The sequence below is a fragment of the Caloenas nicobarica genome, chromosome 4 (genome assembly GCF_036013445.1).
Source record: "Caloenas nicobarica isolate bCalNic1 chromosome 4, bCalNic1.hap1, whole genome shotgun sequence".
In the NCBI taxonomy this organism is placed as follows: domain Eukaryota; kingdom Metazoa; phylum Chordata; class Aves; order Columbiformes; family Columbidae; genus Caloenas; species Caloenas nicobarica.
Genome location: NC_088248.1, coordinates 69,073,108 through 69,091,297, shown reverse-complemented (window position 1 = coordinate 69,091,297; position 18,190 = coordinate 69,073,108). Strand labels below are relative to the sequence as shown.

The 18,190-nt window shown below is 42.2% G+C and overlaps 2 protein-coding genes across 4 annotated transcripts in view; both read left to right on the top strand.

Moving 5' to 3' along the window:
* HGFAC (HGF activator) overlaps positions 1 to 4,415 on the top strand; it is a 39,043-nt gene extending 34,628 nt beyond the window's left edge. The window contains exons 12-14 of the mRNA XM_065634591.1: positions 1,294 to 1,434; positions 2,491 to 2,639; positions 4,245 to 4,415. Coding sequence (XP_065490663.1) covers positions 1,294 to 1,434; positions 2,491 to 2,639; positions 4,245 to 4,415 — 461 coding nt within the window. The remainder of the gene's footprint in view (positions 1 to 1,293; positions 1,435 to 2,490; positions 2,640 to 4,244) is intronic.
* A 3,758-nt stretch (positions 4,416 to 8,173) lies between these two features.
* DOK7 (docking protein 7) overlaps positions 8,174 to 18,190 on the top strand; it is a 64,627-nt gene continuing 54,610 nt past the window's right edge. The window contains exons 1-4 of one of the 3 annotated variants that reach the window (XM_065633858.1): positions 8,174 to 8,356; positions 8,500 to 8,545; positions 11,261 to 11,506; positions 15,269 to 15,469. In XM_065633858.1, coding sequence (XP_065489930.1) covers positions 8,303 to 8,356; positions 8,500 to 8,545; positions 11,261 to 11,506; positions 15,269 to 15,469 — 547 coding nt within the window. In that variant the 5' untranslated portion in view covers positions 8,174 to 8,302. The remainder of the gene's footprint in view (positions 8,357 to 8,499; positions 8,546 to 11,260; positions 11,507 to 15,268; positions 15,470 to 18,190) is intronic. The other 2 variants (XM_065633860.1, XM_065633859.1) reach the window with 2 other exon arrangements.

Below are 18,190 nucleotides of genomic sequence, written 5' to 3'. Positions count from 1 at the left end.
AATGTTTTGAATCACTCTGAAATTCGGCATGCCTCACTGATGTGTGGTGTCCAAATCTAAGGTCAACGGAATGTGGAGTTCCTAACACATGCCCCACTGCAAACAAACAAGCAGGCAGAAGCTTGGGGGGGAAAGATGTGGGGGCGCATTCTGTCCTGTCAGTGATTTCGACTGATGAAGCAGAAGAGTTATTTCCTGCTGAAAATGCTTTCCTAAAGGAAAGAACCTGCCACATGGGTGTTTGCTGGGAAGTTCAAGTGATTCAGAAACAGGCAGAGTTGGTGGGGGAGAGGAGGAAGGTGAGGAACAGCAAGCTGCTGAGCGCTGGAGCATGGTTTGTGTGGGCTTCTCAGCCTGTGAGATACTCTCTACATGTTCCACAAAGACCAAAAAAATGTATTCAGTAGAGAAATAAGACTATCCAGTGGGATCTCTTGCTTTCCACACAGCTGTGCTCAGAAAACCTGAAGCTTCCAAAAGGGATGATGTGAAGTAATAGGCTTTTCCACACCACCTCAGCTCTGTCCTCTTTGAGTAGTGTGTCCGAACCCAATATGCTGCCCTTGCTACACTAAGCGCGAAACCCCCTCTGTTGCTCTGCAGCCAAACACAGGGTGTTTGCTACAGGGCAACCAGTGTTTCTGCTGCTTTTGACAACTTCTTTCAGTATTAAGCTCATGATGCTGCAGAGCTCCCTATTTACACTGTTTTCAGCCGCATGAGGGGATAGTAAAGATTGTGTAATTCCTCGTAGCTTTCAGAAGCTTGGTTTTGAAATACCCTGATTTTTTTATTCCTTATATTTCAAGATCTTGAATTGTGCTGAATTCAGTGATCACAGAGGGTGAAATACACCAGCTCTTACAGTATTTATTTTTTAAAATCAAATTGGAATTAGGCATGTGGACAGACTTTCAGCAGCAGCGAGCTCTTGCACATCCCACTTATTTCAGCTGAAAGTTGTGGATATGTCACTGTTATTTAACTTTAAGGTGGGAGGAGACATATGTATTTTTTATCTTCCTCCTTCTCTACAAAGGCAGTGAAGCAAAATCTGCTCAGTGAGTGCAGCACAAAATAAATATTCCCACAAGGGGAGTAGCTGAATGTTTCAGCCTTCAATTTGCTGTGAAATCAGGTGCTGTTGAGATGAGTCTGTCTGTCTTTGATTGAAATATCTTAATTAAGAGATGCTTAGGGGATAATTAAAGTTGTATCTGAGACCCATTGCTGCCAATCCTATTAAAGAAAGGGAACAGTCACTTTATTTCTCCTATATATTCTGTTCTGCAGCTTTGATTAAGCTGAAGAAGAATGGTCAGCGTTGTGCCGTCAAGTCACAGTTTGTTCAGCCCATCTGCTTGCCGGAAAGTAACACTGTTTTTCCTGATCAGTTCAAATGTCAGATTTCTGGATGGGGACACAGGCAGGAGAGTGAGTAAAATGAGAGTTGGTGTCTGTAGAAAAAAATGACAATTAAAACATAATGCTCAAATCTATGTTATACAACTGATAGTTTGATATTTGTTAAAATGTTTTCCAAGAGACTTCTGGCAGAAATCTTTTTACTTACCTTTAGGTCTGAAATGGTCATCCCGAACTTCCTCATAGCCCTTGGAATTTGGCGTGTGGTTCCCTTGACCAAATGTTTGTGTCTGTTTTAGGGTGAGATGGGCTGTGGGCCAGCTAGATCTCCATGGACTGGGAGGGGAGCAAGTAGTTCAGTTGCAGGTGCCAACAACTTGACAGCTTAGTTGAGTGAATCCTGCCCCTGGTTTCTCAAGGTAGATATCAGGGACTGCAAACCAAATATAATTTACTAGTCTGTGATGAAGGAGTTCTTTACCTTCACCAGCAAGAAAATTTGGAAACATCTACAGGAGAGGGACAGATAGACTTTGGATAAGAAGTGCTTACATCCAGCTTGAAAACGTGGAAAAATCCAGCCCATCCTTTCAGAGGAGGAATTTCAGGATTATGAGGCTTGGCCATGCTCCTTTGATGTGGAGATAGCAGAGACCTATGTAGATAGATGAGAAGGATGGGGGAGATGGCTGCCTCATTTTGGTGAGAGATTTAGTATGAGAAAATGTTGTCCTGATCTAAATGTGTAGTCTAAAGGCAAAACCAGGCAACAGAGCCTTTGATACACTGGTGACTTAACAGCATATCTGGAAAGAGGAGGGGACGGGAGTGCTCCTGAGTCTCTAGAAAATGAGAGAACCTGGAGAGGATTAATGTCTGGACATGGCATGCTGTTATTATAAAGGTCATCATATTGTTATTATAAAGGTCGTGGAGTTTGACTGGAGGAGCAGAAAGTCATCAGATCACTAGAAAAATTGTTATCTTTTAGAGACATCCACAACATGAATATGACTGAGAGGTATTAAGTGTGTTTATATGTTTTATTGTGCATAGTGTTTCCATGTTACACTCTTCACATTCCATAAAAATGACTTTCTTTTCCTATTTGGGAATTTTTTTAAGATACACCTGGTTATTCACGCGTCCTGCAAGAAACACTGATTCCAATTATTCCTGAGGAGAAGTGCAGAAGTCCTGAAATTTATGGAACAGAAATCACTGAAAATATGTTCTGCGCTGGCTACTTTGATAGCAAATCTGATGCTTGTCAGGTAATGTCGTGAGTCATCTCTAGGCAGAGAATATAAATGTATATTATTGCCAGAAATGCTGCAGTGTTACAGTGCTTACTGTGTTCTTATAGAAATCTTCCTAAAGAAAAGTAACTTATGTGACTGCACTGTTTGCTTCCACCTTCATTTTTTAACATTTTCAATGTCAGATGAGCTCTACAGAAGGGCAAAAAAGCCTCAAGAGTGTTATATTCCTCCTGCCTTCATAAAAGGCAGTGGCTGTGCACTGGATGGCGAGTTGCTTGAGCTCCTGGCTGAGCTTGCAGCGTGATGGTGAAGGTTTGCTGGCCGTGGGACAGGGGTGCGTTGGCAGGTCAGCCAGCATGGACCTGTGCAGAGCCAAATTCCCAAGCTGCTGCCTCTTGCCTTATGGAAATTAGGTAGGAGATGGGGAACAGTGTTGAGGTTTGGAGGAGGAAGGAGCTGAGGTTACTCTAGTGGATGGGATTTAATGCTGTAGAATATCAGGTAATTGGAAACTTTTTTTGACTTCTATCCTTTGTGAAATGACCTCACGCTCTTACTACTTTGCATCTCTTTTTGAATTTTTTCACACCTTGGATCTGAAAAAGGATGCAGAATTCTTGTGGTGGTGGATGAGAGTATTTTTTAAATGAAGGATCAGATTATTCCTTACATAAACGTTCAGATTTTACCTTCAGTTCATTTTGAAGGAAGAGGCTTATGCTATATATCTATTAGCATAAATCTGGGAACAAACAGTACATAGCTAATAGCTGGCAGTGAGATTAAGTATAGCAAAGAATATAATGTATACTGTGTGCTGGAACCCCTACAGAGATCACAAAAGTGTCCAACGAAAGGTGTTCAGACTGAATTGGCAGCAGCCATCAGTGGCTCAGGGTTTCCAGGCCAGGGCTGAGAACTGGTTGTAATTATTGGCTGCAAATGTTTGTACAAGCCAGAGAACTAGAATCTACCTTGCTTGCTCAGTTTTCCTTGCCTTACCCAGGAAGTACAAATACAAGATGCAGCGCTACAGCTGGTTCTTGCTCCCTGCTATGGGGAAACAGGGTTGGTCAGGAATGAGAAGGAGAAAGAAGAAAGTGGAGGGAAGGAGAGAGGAGCTGCACAAAGACAAGTAGTCTGGAGAGAGCTGCAGAGTCTGAGAAACAGTGATTTAGAGTCACAGATGTCACTGAAGAACAGTGCTCGTGACGTTAAATCATTGTTAGTGAATCAATAATTCATTTTCTTCCTGTTGGCAGGCTTGTAGTGTGACCTAAAGAGAAATAATGTAGACTTCTTAATGTCACAACAAATGCAGCTGACCTCTGAGTTTTCTCAGTGTATGCCTAGGAAATTAATCTATGAAGCATCTGTTATGTATGAATATATTTCAAGATCAAGAAACACCAAGCAGTTAATCCATTCTGCTTGAGTATTTTTTTAAGATTTTCTTGGAAACTTTTTTTTTTTTTTGGTCAGAGCACTGATACCAAAGTTCCGAAAGTAAATTGACCTCAGATACAAGACTTCATTCTTAATTTGGGACTTTCCCAAACTGATCTTTTCTGACAAGTTTCTATCAAATTAGATGATATTTCCTTATTTTTAACACAGGGAGATTCTGGTGGACCTCTGGCCTGTGAGAAAAATGAAATCTCTTACCTCTATGGAGTTATCAGCTGGGGAGACGGCTGTGGCAGAGTCAACAAACCTGGAGTATATACGCGAATAACAAACTATGTAAACTGGATTAATGAGAAAATAGCCCCCCGAAAAAGTAGTTGAACTGTTAAATATGGTAACAAGTGAAGCAGGTTTCGGGAGTCTTTTTGTTTCATTAAAGTGACACAAATATTTTATTATAAGCTTGTATGAAAATTGTCACGATAATTCTTAGCAATTCCTCATCAGACCACTGACAACAGGCCTGCTACATCTGACGTCAGGATCCTTGATCTAGAATTTTAGGGCTGTGAATTGCGCAATATACAAGACTGTCATTATTTGGCTTAAAAAAACAAACATGTCCAGACAGGGACAAAAATCTACAAATGTTTCTCTGCTTAGGTGATTACATAAAAAGTTATTTGAATGTGTTTATGCAGTTTCTGGTGGAGCTGTCATCCCCAAACCAACTTGTAACAAGGTTGTCCTTGTATTCTCAGATGAGATAAAAAAATAAACAGAAGGAGCACCAAAAATGAAATTCCCTCCTCCTCTCTTGAAGCTGAGGTCAAGAGACACCAGTAGAGCAAGGGGGGTGAAGCTGCTCCTCAGTTAACTGCGACAAACCAGGTCTGGGGAAAAAACACAGGGTTTAGGTTTTGATTCAACCAAACCTGTAAGTGTATTTTAATGTTCCGCTGACATAAAATCAGGAACAAGCCTCAGAGCTCTGCTGAATCTGGTGTGCAATTTTCCAGCAAGGTTAATGCAAAACCTCCTGAGAGCACGAAGATTCTTGTTGAGAAATGTTGGAAGTTGGAGTACCTGATTTTAGACCGATGCAGTCAGGCTATTTTGCAGGCTGTGGGCTGCTCCTCACCCTGAGGATGGCTGTGGAAATACTTGACCTTGATGATAAATGCCTTAACGTTCCTTAAATTTAACAGTGTTTTGAAGATGTCTTAGATGTTGTAGTAACAAGTTGTTTAACTGTTTAGATAATTCAAAAAGAAGTTTTCTGTTAGCAGATTTTTAAACTGGATGGCTGGGGGAGTTTTCTTGGGAGTTTGGTCATATCGTAAACCACAGGCTTTGCTGTCATGGTCTATGGAATTGTTATAGGAAGAATCAAAGGAATTATTACAATATATGGCTGTTTAGAGGCTGTGGGTTCAGCTATGTAAGAAAAAAAGGCAGAAAATTATTCAAAACCAAACCAAATTCTAATCTGATAAAGAATGGAAAATGCCAACTTTTTTTTTTTTTTTTTTTTTTACTACAGAGAACCTTTAGTCATGTCAGATATGTACATTTGGAAGTGTTGATGTCAAATGTGTTGTTTCTCTGATAGTGATTGGTTTTGAATTCTCTTAAGCGTTTCAAGCAAAGCTATGTTTTAAGATATAGAATTTTAAAGCAGTGCCTAGATACTCAGCTATGTGTTTTGTTTTATATGACTGGCATAGTGACTTCATGGTGAATGATTCTGGCAGTTAAAAGAAACTTTATATGGAAAAATAACCAAAACCTGAATTTGTGTAAGTAGAAATATATAACAACGCTAATCTAGATAAATGACATAAACTGTTTAATAAAAATGTTTACTCTCTGTTTCTTGGACTTTGTTATGTAAAAAGTTATAAATGAATCTTTGGATCCCTCTGTAGGTTTTTCACTAGGTTGAAAGCTGGTAGAAAAAAATGAAATAACACTTCTGTGTGCTGGAAGGCATCTGAAAAGCTCTGCGTGAGAATCAATTTCGGCTGGTGGTGCTCCCAGTTTCATGCAAGTGTTGTACAAAATTTCCAGTAGACAGATGTAAGAGCTTAGATACAATTTTCCAATATGAATACTGTAAATACTAAGATCAAAGTCTTTAGTTTGCTTTTCTGAAGCACTAAACACTCGATTGAAAAATTGACATCCACCTCTGGGGTCTTGATTCCAAACCAAGCTGAAGACTCTTGTTGCCTGGATTTGCCACCCTGGCCATTTGCAGTATGAGTCTGGCTTGCTTAACTCTGTGAAATATACGTGATTGTGTAACCAGACTAATTACACCTGCTGCTGAAAGACAAGTACAGAATCAGCACGAAGGAACTATTTACTCTACTTTGGAAGAAGAGTTCTTCATTTAGCACAGGTTTACGCACAATGCTCATGCCATTCTGAATGTCCATATCTGTCCTGTGACTTCAGTTTCACTTCACGACTAATATCCATCCACATTGTGCATGCTTTCATCTCATAGTTTTGTGTTATATATATTCTCTCAGTCTTCTGTTGCTGTAAAGAAGGTGGCTGTTTGATAGGAAAGGTGTCAAACTTGTGTTTCTGGCAATCCGTCTGCAGCTTTTGAGTTGTTCTGTTTTCAAAATCTATGCTGCTTATATCAGTATATAACAACACCAATATGACCAATAAAACATTTAAAAAAAATGTATCGAATATTCACAAGCGAAACAGCCTATTTTCTGCCCTCATAGGTCTAAATGACAAATCTTCAGTCATTACTGACATGCTCTGAATGCATTAAAATTAATTTGTGGCTTTCAAAGAAGCCTATTTGCCCACTGTTACTGCATTGATTTCGTGGAACTGAATTTCATCATTTGAGCATCTGACGCGTGGTGATTAGAACTGTGTTAAATCCACAAGCCCAGACTAAAGGTGGCAAGGAGATGTCCAGGTTAAGCGGGAGGTCCTTGCTTGACCTCTCACACCCCTGACATTGGTCACATTCCTATGGGGCGCTGCAGCGCCTTCTGCCTTTCTATTGAGTGCTACCCCACAGAAACTCATCATCTGTATTTTTCTCCTCCTTATAAGTGCTTATTGCTTTGGTTAAAATGAAAATCCAACTTAAATTTACTAGTGAAATTTTATCTGATATTTTTCCTAACACTTATGTTGGAACCGAATTAGAATGCAAAGCCAGTTGAACAAACACCTCCCTAATTCATTATGAAACACACTTAAAGATGGTTTTATTAAATTATATGTTATTCCATGCAAACTGACCGATTCAAAGGGAGGAAACAAATGCAAACATCTAAAAAGCCCTTCTATTGTGCTATTGAAATAAAAAATGTGCTGTGGTGCTGTTTAAAAAAAGCTGAAGAACCAATTACCATCAAATAAGATGCAGTAGGAGTATTTTTAGAATAATGGACCCTAATTAGTCCATTGCTCGTTGAAATAAATCTGAGGACATCAATTAACACGTCTTATTCTATTAATTGTAGCTGCTCTAGGTCTGGTGTAAGTGGGTTGTTATCTCGTGACAGTTGCATTGCAATGAAGAAAAAAAAAAAAAAAGGGTATTTTTATCCAGGGTAGTTGGCTGTACCTCTTCTGGGAGTCAAAAGGGGCAGTAATTACAGTTTTTGCAAGAGAAATCTGGGCGCTATAAGGAATCGGCTGGTTCGGGGGCGCGGGAAAGGAGGCGTCTCGGCCCGCCGGCACCAGGCCCCGCTCCGCGGAGGGCGGACTCCGATCCGGGCTTTCCCGCCGCCCCCGGCCGCCGGTCCGTGGCGGCGGTCAGCTGCAAAGCCCGGAGCGGGATCGCGGCGGGGGGCGGCGCAGGGTCGCGCCCGGAGGAGATCCGCTGAGGCGGCCCCGCGGGGCTGCCGCCCTCCGGCTGTCCCGAATCGCGCCTCCCGCTACCGGAACACTGGAGAGAAAATAATAATAGTTAAAAAAAAAAAAAAAAAATCAATCAAACAAACCAACCCAACACCACAATAAAATGCAGGAATAAAGAACTGGTGGAAAACTCCCCAGGACCCCCTTTCCCCTCCGCCGGTGCCGCCCCGGCCCCCCTGCCTGTCCCTCTGCCCGGTGGGGCGGGGGGCGCCGGGGAGGGCCGGGCCGCGCTGGCCGCTCGCCCGCGTCGCTCCCTGTGCCTGTGCGGGGACCTAATAAAGCTATTTTGAAAGTGACCCCTCGGGCAGAGCGCGGGGAGGGAGCAGCGAGCCGGGCGCAGCTGTCCGGAATCATGACTGAAGATGACGGATTCCGTGGTGGTGGAGGGTCACGTCAAGTTGAGAGATGGAAAAAAGGTGCCCGCTCCCGGCACCCCTTCGGCCCGGTCCCGCGGCGGGCTGGGGGTCCCCGGCCGCCGGCCCCCTCCCCAGGAGGGGAGAGAGCCCGCTCTTCTCTCCTCCGGCCGTGGCTAACCCTCTCCTTTTGCCTCTTGTTGCAGTGGAAGAGTAGGTGGCTGGTGCTGCGCAAGCCCTCCCCGGTGGCAGGTAAGACCGGGCCCTTTTTTTTGGGGGGGGGCAGGTGCCGGGGAGTCCCTTTGTCCTCTGCCCGACCGTGGGGGGACGAGGTTTGGGGCCCCGGGGGCAAGGAGTTTAGAGGGCTCCCCTAGACGTGAGCTGCCGCTGGAGATCCCCCTCGGCGGGGCTCTCCTCAAGCCGTCGCTGTTCTTTCCTCACCTTTTTTATTTTTATATATATATATATATATATTTTTTTTTTTACACAGGGGAGCGGGGAATAAATTATCTGGCGACAGATCAGGCGACCAAAAATAGGAGGCGGCGGCTGGTGCCGGAGCAGCCCCCCCAGAGCGTTCCGAACGCGGACGGGAGCCGCAGGGCCTCCCGTCTCCTCCCGGCCCGTAGCTGTCCGGGGCCGCCTTCCCCCAGCGGGGCCGCCTTCCCCCAGCGGGGCCGCCTTCCCCCAGCGGGGCCGCCTTCCCCCAGCGGGGCCGCCTTCCCCCAGCGGGGCCGCCTTCCCCCAGCGGGGCCGCCTTCCCCCAGCGGGGCCGCCTTCCCCCAGCGGGGCCGCCTTCCCCCAGCGGGGCCGCCTTCCCCCAGCGGGGCCGCCTTCCCCCAGCGGGGCCCGCGGGCCGATTCGAGACCCGCCGCCCCCTCAGCGGCTGTAACGCGGGGACCCCGCGGCCGGTGCCCGGGGGTCGCGTTTGTCCGTCGGGCCGGCAGCAGTGCCAGGGCGTTGTGTCCGGCCTCGGGGAGAGGGATTTGAGTAGCTTGATACCGGGCGCTGACTCAGACCATTGGGAAAGGTGACTTCTCGAGGCGCAGCTGCTTGGTTTTGGTTCCAGCTTAAAATGCATTTTTTAATTTTTTAAAATATTATTCTTTCTTCAGGGTGATTGGTGGCTGTAAAAAAAAAAAAAAAACACCCACAGCCTGGCAATGTAAGCTCTGTAGTTATTTTTGATCAGTGTTTTGACATAAAATATCACTTCAATTTAAAAATAAAATGACATTTTGAATTAAAAAAAAAAAATCACTTCCATGCTTCTGAAGGGGAAACTGAAAATGTTATTCTGAAGGGGAAATTGAAAACGTTATTCAGAGTCAATGTTTTACTGCTGGAGAAGGAAAAGTAAGTTTCAGGTTTCCACATCTATTCCTAACAGGGAAAACATTTGAACCCAAAAGTATATATTTCCAGGGGTAAATGTTGCCTGTACTTACAAAATGTGAATCTGCATTGCTGCAGAACAGATTATGGCATCTTTTCTAGGTTGTTGCTTCATTCTAGAAGGCTTCTGAGTAATTAAAGCCCTTCAGACCTAACTCGTTACAGCTGTGTGTTAGTGTCTCAAATGCCTGTAACTTGGCTGAATGTGTTCCACTTCGCTGTGTGAATGGGCATCTGTTGATCCTAGAGCAAGTATCTAGACATGTGAATATAGGCCTGGATTTCTGTCATGAGTAAGCCAAGTTTGAAGGAGGAAGATAAGGGAGCTTGCCTTGAAAACTTACTGACTGATAATGTAGCTTATTCCACAAAACCAGTATTTTTATTCTAGTTAAATTGGCGAGGTTTACCAAGAAAAGCCCCCAGTCATTTGTTTTTCTTATTCTGTAAACCATAGTCATTCGTTCTTCAGACACACAACCGTATTGCAGAATGTTTAAATATCATAGCTGCAGCTGCTTTTGCTAACAGGTGCACAAAAACAATTGGGAGTCCATGCAAAGCTCTTCTTTAGTTAGCAGACGGTTCAGCCTTTTGGTCATTTTTCACCTCTTTGGAGACTTGCCGGCCCTTTGCCCAGCCGAGAGCCACGGGGCACCTTGCCAGGGCTCACAGCATCGCACCCCAACATTCATAAAATGGCACACAGAGGGGCTTTCTCCTCTGTGCCATGTAGGTCAGCTTGAGCTGTGGATGTCACAGCTTTGATATTGACCATTAATTTCATTTACAACTGAGTGCTATGTGATACGAAGGGAATCTGGGGGAAGAGGAGTGATAAATACAAAAGGGAGGAGAGGTCTCTCCCCTTTTTTCTTGGGTTTGCTTGTGAAATGTGCCTTTCCCATTGGACCCTGGCATTGAATTACTTTCTTCCTTTGCACTGTGTAATAAGCACCTCTAGGAAGGGGTTAAAAACAAGTGGTGACACTTCTTTTTTTTTTTTTTTTTTTAAAAGGTGTGGCACATAATGATTATTTAGCAATGGCTACTGTGTAACATTTAACTAGGAAACCTGAGCTGACACTAACAATCTGGCAGTGCAGTCTGCTCACCGTTTAGTAGTCGAGCAATCTCTGAACTACTGTAAGAATTTCATTTGTGGTTCAGTATGTTCTAATGGAAATATAGATTACAAACACTAAAGACCAAGAGGCTATTGTCATGTGAACAGCTATCACAGTGTAACTCCTCATGTTCAGAATTAATGAGTCTGCCTCTTCCAGATTCGGGAGAGTATCTGAAAAACCACTGGACTTTTGAAAAATAAAATAGGGAAAATGTTTTATTTACCTTTTTATTTCTAATACTGCAGGTTAGCTTTTAAACATGCCTTCAGTGTTTGCTCCCTGAAAACAAGGGCTGCAAACTACCTGGGGGTGGGAAAAGGAAACTGAGTTCTCGCATTGACTCGATCAGATTGACCCTGCAGTTGTCTGAAGCACCTTTGTATTGAAGCAGAGTACTGAGAAATGCGTTATGTTCTATGTTCTGCCTCATCATCTCTGACAGTTTTGCTTCTTTTAGACTGTTTGCTCATGCTGGTGTACAAGGATAAATCTGAACGTGCAAAAGGGCATAAGGAGAGGAGCAGCATGACCTTAGAAGACATCTGTGGCTTGGATCCTGGGCTGTCCTACGAGGGCTTGAATCACACGCTTGCAATCATCTGTCTCTCTCAAGTTGTGATGCTGGGGTTTGAGAACAAGGAAACAATGTATGCGTGGGATGTACGAATCCGCTACAGTTTGGGGGAAGGTAACCTTTGCCTTCTCACACTTTTTCTATTTATTTATTGATTTGTTTATTTTTTCTCCTCAGGGGAAAAAGGCAAAGAAAAGCATAGCTAAAATGCAAATAACAAAGCACAGTTAAGGAAAAGACTGTCACTCATTTGAGAGTAAAGAGATTGGTCTTCCCCTTACATCTTAAAGCAGGTGTCTCTTAGGATAGGTGTTGATTACGTTACTGCCCAGCGCTGACGACTAACCACGAGAGCTCTTAACTTAGTTTTTGATTTTGGCACCGAAAGTGTGTAGTTTTGAAGCAAAGTGATCAGACTTCTACTTCTGGTCCTGCAGTTTACTTGGGGATTTTGACAATGGAATTCAGAGGGAGCCTGAACTAAGAGGAGGAGAGTCCTGAGTAGAAATTGCCTAGTTCAAACCCAGTTTTCTGAGCTGCCTGGTAGGTGTTGCACTGGTGATTCTTATTGCTGCTAGTGTCCCCTTCAGGAAGAGACATCTTGCAACAAGGAGTGTCATCAGACATAGCCTTTCCAGCTAACTTCACTCTTATGCATGCTTTTATTTATTTTATTTTCTTGGTTAGCAGATATAAAATGTACAGTGGTGAACAAGGAGTGATAATATTGGTAATCCAAAGTATCTGTCTTATGTTTGTTTAGTCATAACTAGGAAAGTAGGGCAGGTGTGTGTGGGACACACATTAGCTATCTTAATCATTTCTTACATATGCTTTGCCATCTGTTGCATTTGTGGGCTCTTTTCTTTGAAGTACATACACAGAAAGATGGCCTAGGACTTTTACAGTAATAAAACATAGAATTATCAGAAGAGAGATGTGTGGATGTGCCACTTGCTCAGAGCTATCAAATATGAACCCTTGCATAAAGGGAAAGGTTAGAGGGGGTTTCAATACAGGCATGCTTAGCTGGAGTAGTTGGTACACTTTGTTGTAGCTTTATTAGGTACCGGTTCTGTTTCTGGGTGCGAGTGTTATGGTTGTGATAGAAGGAAATGCAGAAGCAGCAAAGAGTTTTTTTTAAAGGAAAGTTGCACGTGAGGTAGAAATAGAGCCTATTGGATGGTGACGTGCAGCCATAGAGTAAAGATGGAGTGGGAGAGAATGTGTGTGGAGGCAAAGAAATGAAGTAAGAAAACGAGTATAATTGGTTGAACTGACAATAATTACTGGAGTGTTAATTACAAAATAGCTTAGGGGAAGGGGGATAGACCAGAGTATAGAAATTATTTTTCAGGATTTTATCTTTCAATGCAGGTTCAGTTAGGAGGAAGAAGTCAAATTGAAGTGAATCTAGTTTGTGAAGACAGAAATAGAAGAGTGGAGACTGAGATGAAGAGAAGGATGGCGAATGGTGTTTTTTCTTAAAGCGTAGTAAGGGCGCCTTTGTGTGCCTTGGAAGTAAGGTGGCTGGATGATAAAAATAGACTATGAACAGATGACCTCAGAGTCTGGGAAGCAAAAAAAAAAAAAGTGAAAGGAGTTGCTCCTGTTCTTGAATGAGGACCACAGAATAGAGGTGTTTGCTCTGGAGTTCCCAGTATTTTCTCTCCGTTTTTTGCAGATGAGGTGGATGTGACTCCTGGAATAAAAGAACCAGGATTAGAGAAAACAGTGGAATTAAGTGGTTTGAGGTATAGAGCAGGTGTGAGAAGAGTTCTTGAGCCCACAACTCATTCTGAGGAAGTTAGCATACTGCGTGCAGCTCAGTAAATAGCTGTGAAGAGGAAAAGATTAGCTGAAGGAAATGAGGAACCTAAATAGTACATTTTGTTCATGGGTATATTCAGCTGTGTGGTGTTTGTTGTTGGTGTGGGTTTTTTTTTTTTTTTTCCCCCGGATTAGCAGAAGCAGATGGCTGGGGAGAATTTTGAAAAAAAATTCCACTTTACCAGGAAAGCAGCCCATGGCAAAAGCTTCATTACCAGATCTGTTTTTTCCCTCTACTTTGGTTTTGTTTAGATATGGATATGCTGTTTTTTAACAGTGGTCTAGAATAACTGAGTTGCAGCTCTTTGTTTTTGGCCACTGTTGTAACTCGCAAGTGATTGTCTGAAGTGTGCGCTCCATTCCTCATTTATGAGGCAGAAAGTACCCTGGTGCTTCTGCTCCCATGGTTTAATTGTCAGCAAAGCACTGGGCAGACTTAACTGGGCAGGGCGGTGCAAATGATATTAAAGATTCCTTACTGAACATTATTCATCAATGGTTTTGGTATCTTTTTAATAGTTTATGTTTAAGCAGATTGTGTAACAACTGCGTGCCCAAAAGGGGACATTGTGTGACTATTGATTTGCTCCCTAGCAGTACTACTGGCAAAGCTGTAAGTAGAGCTGTAGTTAGTTAGATCTATCTCTGTCTCCTTGCACATTTCACTCGAATGACTTTGTGGCTAATTCTGATGGAGCCTCAGGGAACTTACCAAATGCATGTCACAGATGAGGGTTTGACTTACAGCTAAGATGGTAACTAAGAATATAGCAAGTATTTAGATAAGAAGCAAGACTTGGACATATCTGAAATTCATGATGCCTGAAGAAGCACAGGCAAGAGACAGGGCACAGTGGTTTTAAGAAGTGAAACTGCCTGGAAGTTACCCTGCCAATTTCACAGGCAGGTAGCTGTTTGTATGATCTTGGATGGATAACCAAAAGGTAAATCTATGTGCTTCTTGATAAATGCTCCACCGAAAACCTCTGACTGAAAATGTAACAGTCCTGATGCTTCTCTGCATCACAACAGGTTGTTTGTGTGGTTTTTTTTTTTCTAATCACAAGATGAAAGAAACTAGAGGAGTAGTGAAGGTCAAAACGGTTGTTTGAGAGTTAAGTGTTTGCTCACTTAAATGGCTCCCTTTGAAACACTGTGAGATTTGTGCCCTTGAAATGTTCTCAATAGCTTACTATTCAAAATGCAAGAGCTCTGGAGAAGATTGGGAGACCAGCCTAGAACAGCTGCTACTTTAGGTAGGGACCTTGTGATATAGGAGTTGGTATTTGAACCTGAATTTTGTAAACTTGAATGAGACAGGTGTTTCCTTTTTTTTTTCTCCACTTATTTCAGGTTTAGGCTGTGAAATATGAAGGATTAACTGACATCTAAGAGTGTTTATTACCTATGAATCACTTAAGTTTCTAGTAATTGTACATGCCTGGGCATCTACCATCACCAGCTCCCAAAAGATTCACAAAGGCAGGAAAACCTTTACTGCAAAGGAAGGAGTGAAGCAGCTTGTTAAATGTTGCAAATGAGTCAGTGACAGAGCTCTGGTCAGAATTTGCCTATTTCTTTGAGTCTTGGCTTTTGGACTCCTTGGGCACAGTGTTGTGTGTGTGTGTGCATGTAGGAAAGGAGAGGCATAGGTGGTTGAGAGGAGGAGACAGAAAGAAACTGATGTACTGATGCAAGGATGGAAGAGGTAACTGAAGTGTGGGCTGAATAACTGACTAATTTGAGATAGGGAGTAGCCTGGAAGACTTAGGATAAATTAATGTAGTATTACAACTTAACAATTTGTAGCATTAAGCCAAGGTATGTTTTTTTCCAATTCTAAACTGGCATGATAGAGAGTAATGAGTTCATAGCTACTCACATGGGGCTGTCTGGGCTTCACTTAGAATCTTTATGCTGGAGCCTCGTGGTGTGGGCAAGGGTCAGTCCACATACCGCAGCTGAACCGAATGACTTGTGTGACGTAAGTCATGGTACTTCCTATTTTCTATGGTAATTTTTTTTTTTTTCTTCCTTATCTGATAGTTCATAGATTTCAAGTTTTTGTAGCACCTGGCACTAAACTAGAGAGCGGGCCTGCTACCCTGCATTTCTGCAATGACATTCTCGTCCTTGTAAAAGACCTTCCTCCTAGTGTCATGGGGCAATGGAAGCTCTCAGATCTGCGTCGGTATGGAGCCGTCCCAAATGGATTCATCTTTGAAGGAGGTACCAGGTGCGGCTTCTGTAAGTACAGATGGAACCTGTCTTCTCAATGTTGTTTGAAACCTTTTGTAGAAATGTAAATGCTAGTGTCGTTCAAAGTGGAGACTGCAGACCCAGCTGTGCTGCTTTGTCATAGAGGCAGCCTCATATCAGAGGGTCTGTTTTACTGAGTAGATTTCTGTAGGCTTCAGCCCTGGTGTTCAGTAAAAATGTGACTGTGTGGAGTCCTGACTAGACATTGCCCTGTGGCTCTCCAGAAGATGTTTTGCCGACTGTTGCTAGTGGACACAGAACAAAAATAAGGTAATGAAATGTTGTGGCTTGTGGGATGTAAGAGATAAAGCAAAATGGTTTAATGTTCAGATTATTAAATTATGATTAATTATTTTCTTCTTTGCAGAGGGAAAATGGTATGGAGCCTTGAGGTTACAGGCAGCCTCAAGGCTCTCATTGTGAAAATACAAATGTCCAAGTCCTGAGAGGACTTCTAGTTCCTAAAAGTCAGGAACTTCTACATGTTCCTTTTCTTTCCCTGTAGAGTAGCTTTGTCACTTTATGGAACCCTGAGATTCCTGGGGTCAAAATGAAAGCAAGCAACTGAAGGTAGTTTTTGTAGCCTAGTAGCCAAGATACCCTTTAGATGGGGAGAAATCTCTTGTTCTAATTTCCAGTTCAGGACTTGTCACATTCTTACTTCAGATACAATGTAAGGTTCTTACGCAAGAGCTGAAAAGGAAAGATAATTAATGCACTGGTATAATATCATATACATCATTAGAAAACATAAGGTTTAAACTTCAAAAGCAGAGTTTGAAGCCATGCTGAAGTGAAGATCTGTGAATGCAAGGTGGTATTGCAGATTGCCGGTTTGATGTGAAGTCGTTTGACTTGCATGGTGAAATGTGAAAATAATGGATTTTTTCAGTTACCAAACCGAAGAAATAGAAGATTTCAGAGTTGATCCAAATCCAAAGATATTCTCCCTTGGGACTTTTGGCAACATTTGAGGAGGAAGGGGAAATAAATTATTTTGACTGTTTTACTGCAGTGAGGTGCTTTCTTTTTGTCTATTGAAAAGTACGAAGCTGAGTTACAAAGATGGTATGGACTCAACTGTTATATCCTGATTCCTGACTTGAGATATTGTTTTCAATGTGGAAGATTCTGGTTCAAATATTTCCCTGCTTAATTGGGAAGTTGGGGTTAAAGAAGGGTTTCCACCATGTGTAGGAATGGGATATAGGTATAGCCTGTGAGGATATGACTCTGTTTTCTTTCAAGGTTATTCTGTTTTGGTTAAAAACTGGTATGGGAGCTACCATACCAGTGCCTTGTTTCCTAGTGGTGTGGTTTAGACTGTGAGATAGATAACTGAGCATAAAGGATAGTCAGCACAGTCACCTTTTTGCCCCTCTCTTGTAGACCTGGGCTAAACTTGAACCTGCAGCTTTGGTTTGAATACCAGCAGTTTTCATTTGAACAGGTTTTTCTCCATTCAGAGTACAGCAGTTGTTCCTTCCTGCCTCTGTATCCAAGTATCACTTTAAATGCAAGCTGGACTTCTAATAAATGTGTGCATTACTACGCTGACATAATTTGACTCCCCTCTTTGAATTATTAACTGAAAATAGAAAAATTAGTTTTGAATGAAACTTTTCATAATGTTTACAGGGAGAAAATTTCCCTAAGTTGAACCACAGTATAAGTAATATGAACTGTTTTTATGTGATATAAAAAATGTTTGGTAGCCTGTGCGGTAAATATAGACCACCTCAGTTTGTGCATTTTACTTTCATTACAGTGGTTAGGGAATAACAGTTTTGATCTTCTTATTCTTAATTGGGTTTTTTAGTAAATGCTGACATATCTTATAACATTACTAATATAGTAGGAACTTTCATTTACTGTTAATTGATTTGAAAGAAAATTTTATGCTTTAATACATATTAATAGAATATCACCAGTTCACACTAATGCTTGGATTTTGAAAGCTAGCAAGCAATTGAACAAAAATATTAATCTGAAATAACTTTGTCAATTTTTGCTTAGTTGTTTGATAATACAAATTAATGCTGTAATTTATTTTGAAAGATAGCGGTGCTTTTGTACAGAGAATTTGCCATAGCAGTTGTGTTATTAAAGTGGTGATAGACACTGCTGATCTGGTTATGCAGCAGTGTTATAGAATACTAATTATTAAGTTTCTACAATATAGTAAGAGAACTTTTTTTTTTAGAATGAGATCAGATTTGGATGTCACAAATACCTAAATGTCAAAGAAAGCTTGAGAGAGACATTTGGAGGTTACCTTGTCCAACTCCCCTGCTCAAAGCTGGGTCAGCTGGAGCAGTTTGCCTAAGACCATACCCAGTCAGGCTTTGAATATTTCCAAGGATGGCCACCCCACAGCCTCTGTGAGTGACTTCTTCCTGTATTCTGTATTCTATCCTGTATTCCTGTATTCTATCAGCTGCCTCTCCCAATTTTGTACCTTCTGCAAACTTGCTGAGGGTATGCTTTGTCCCATCATCCAGGTCATTGATAAAGATGTTAAAGAACATTATCTCCAGTGCTGACCCCTTGCACATACCAGTAGGGATTGGCCTCCAGCTGGACTTTTTGATGTGGATCATAACCCTTCCAGCCTGGCAGTTCAGACAGTTTTCAGTCCATCTCACTGTTCACTTACCTAGTCTGTACTTGATCAATTCGTTGATCAATATATTATAGGAGATGGTGCTG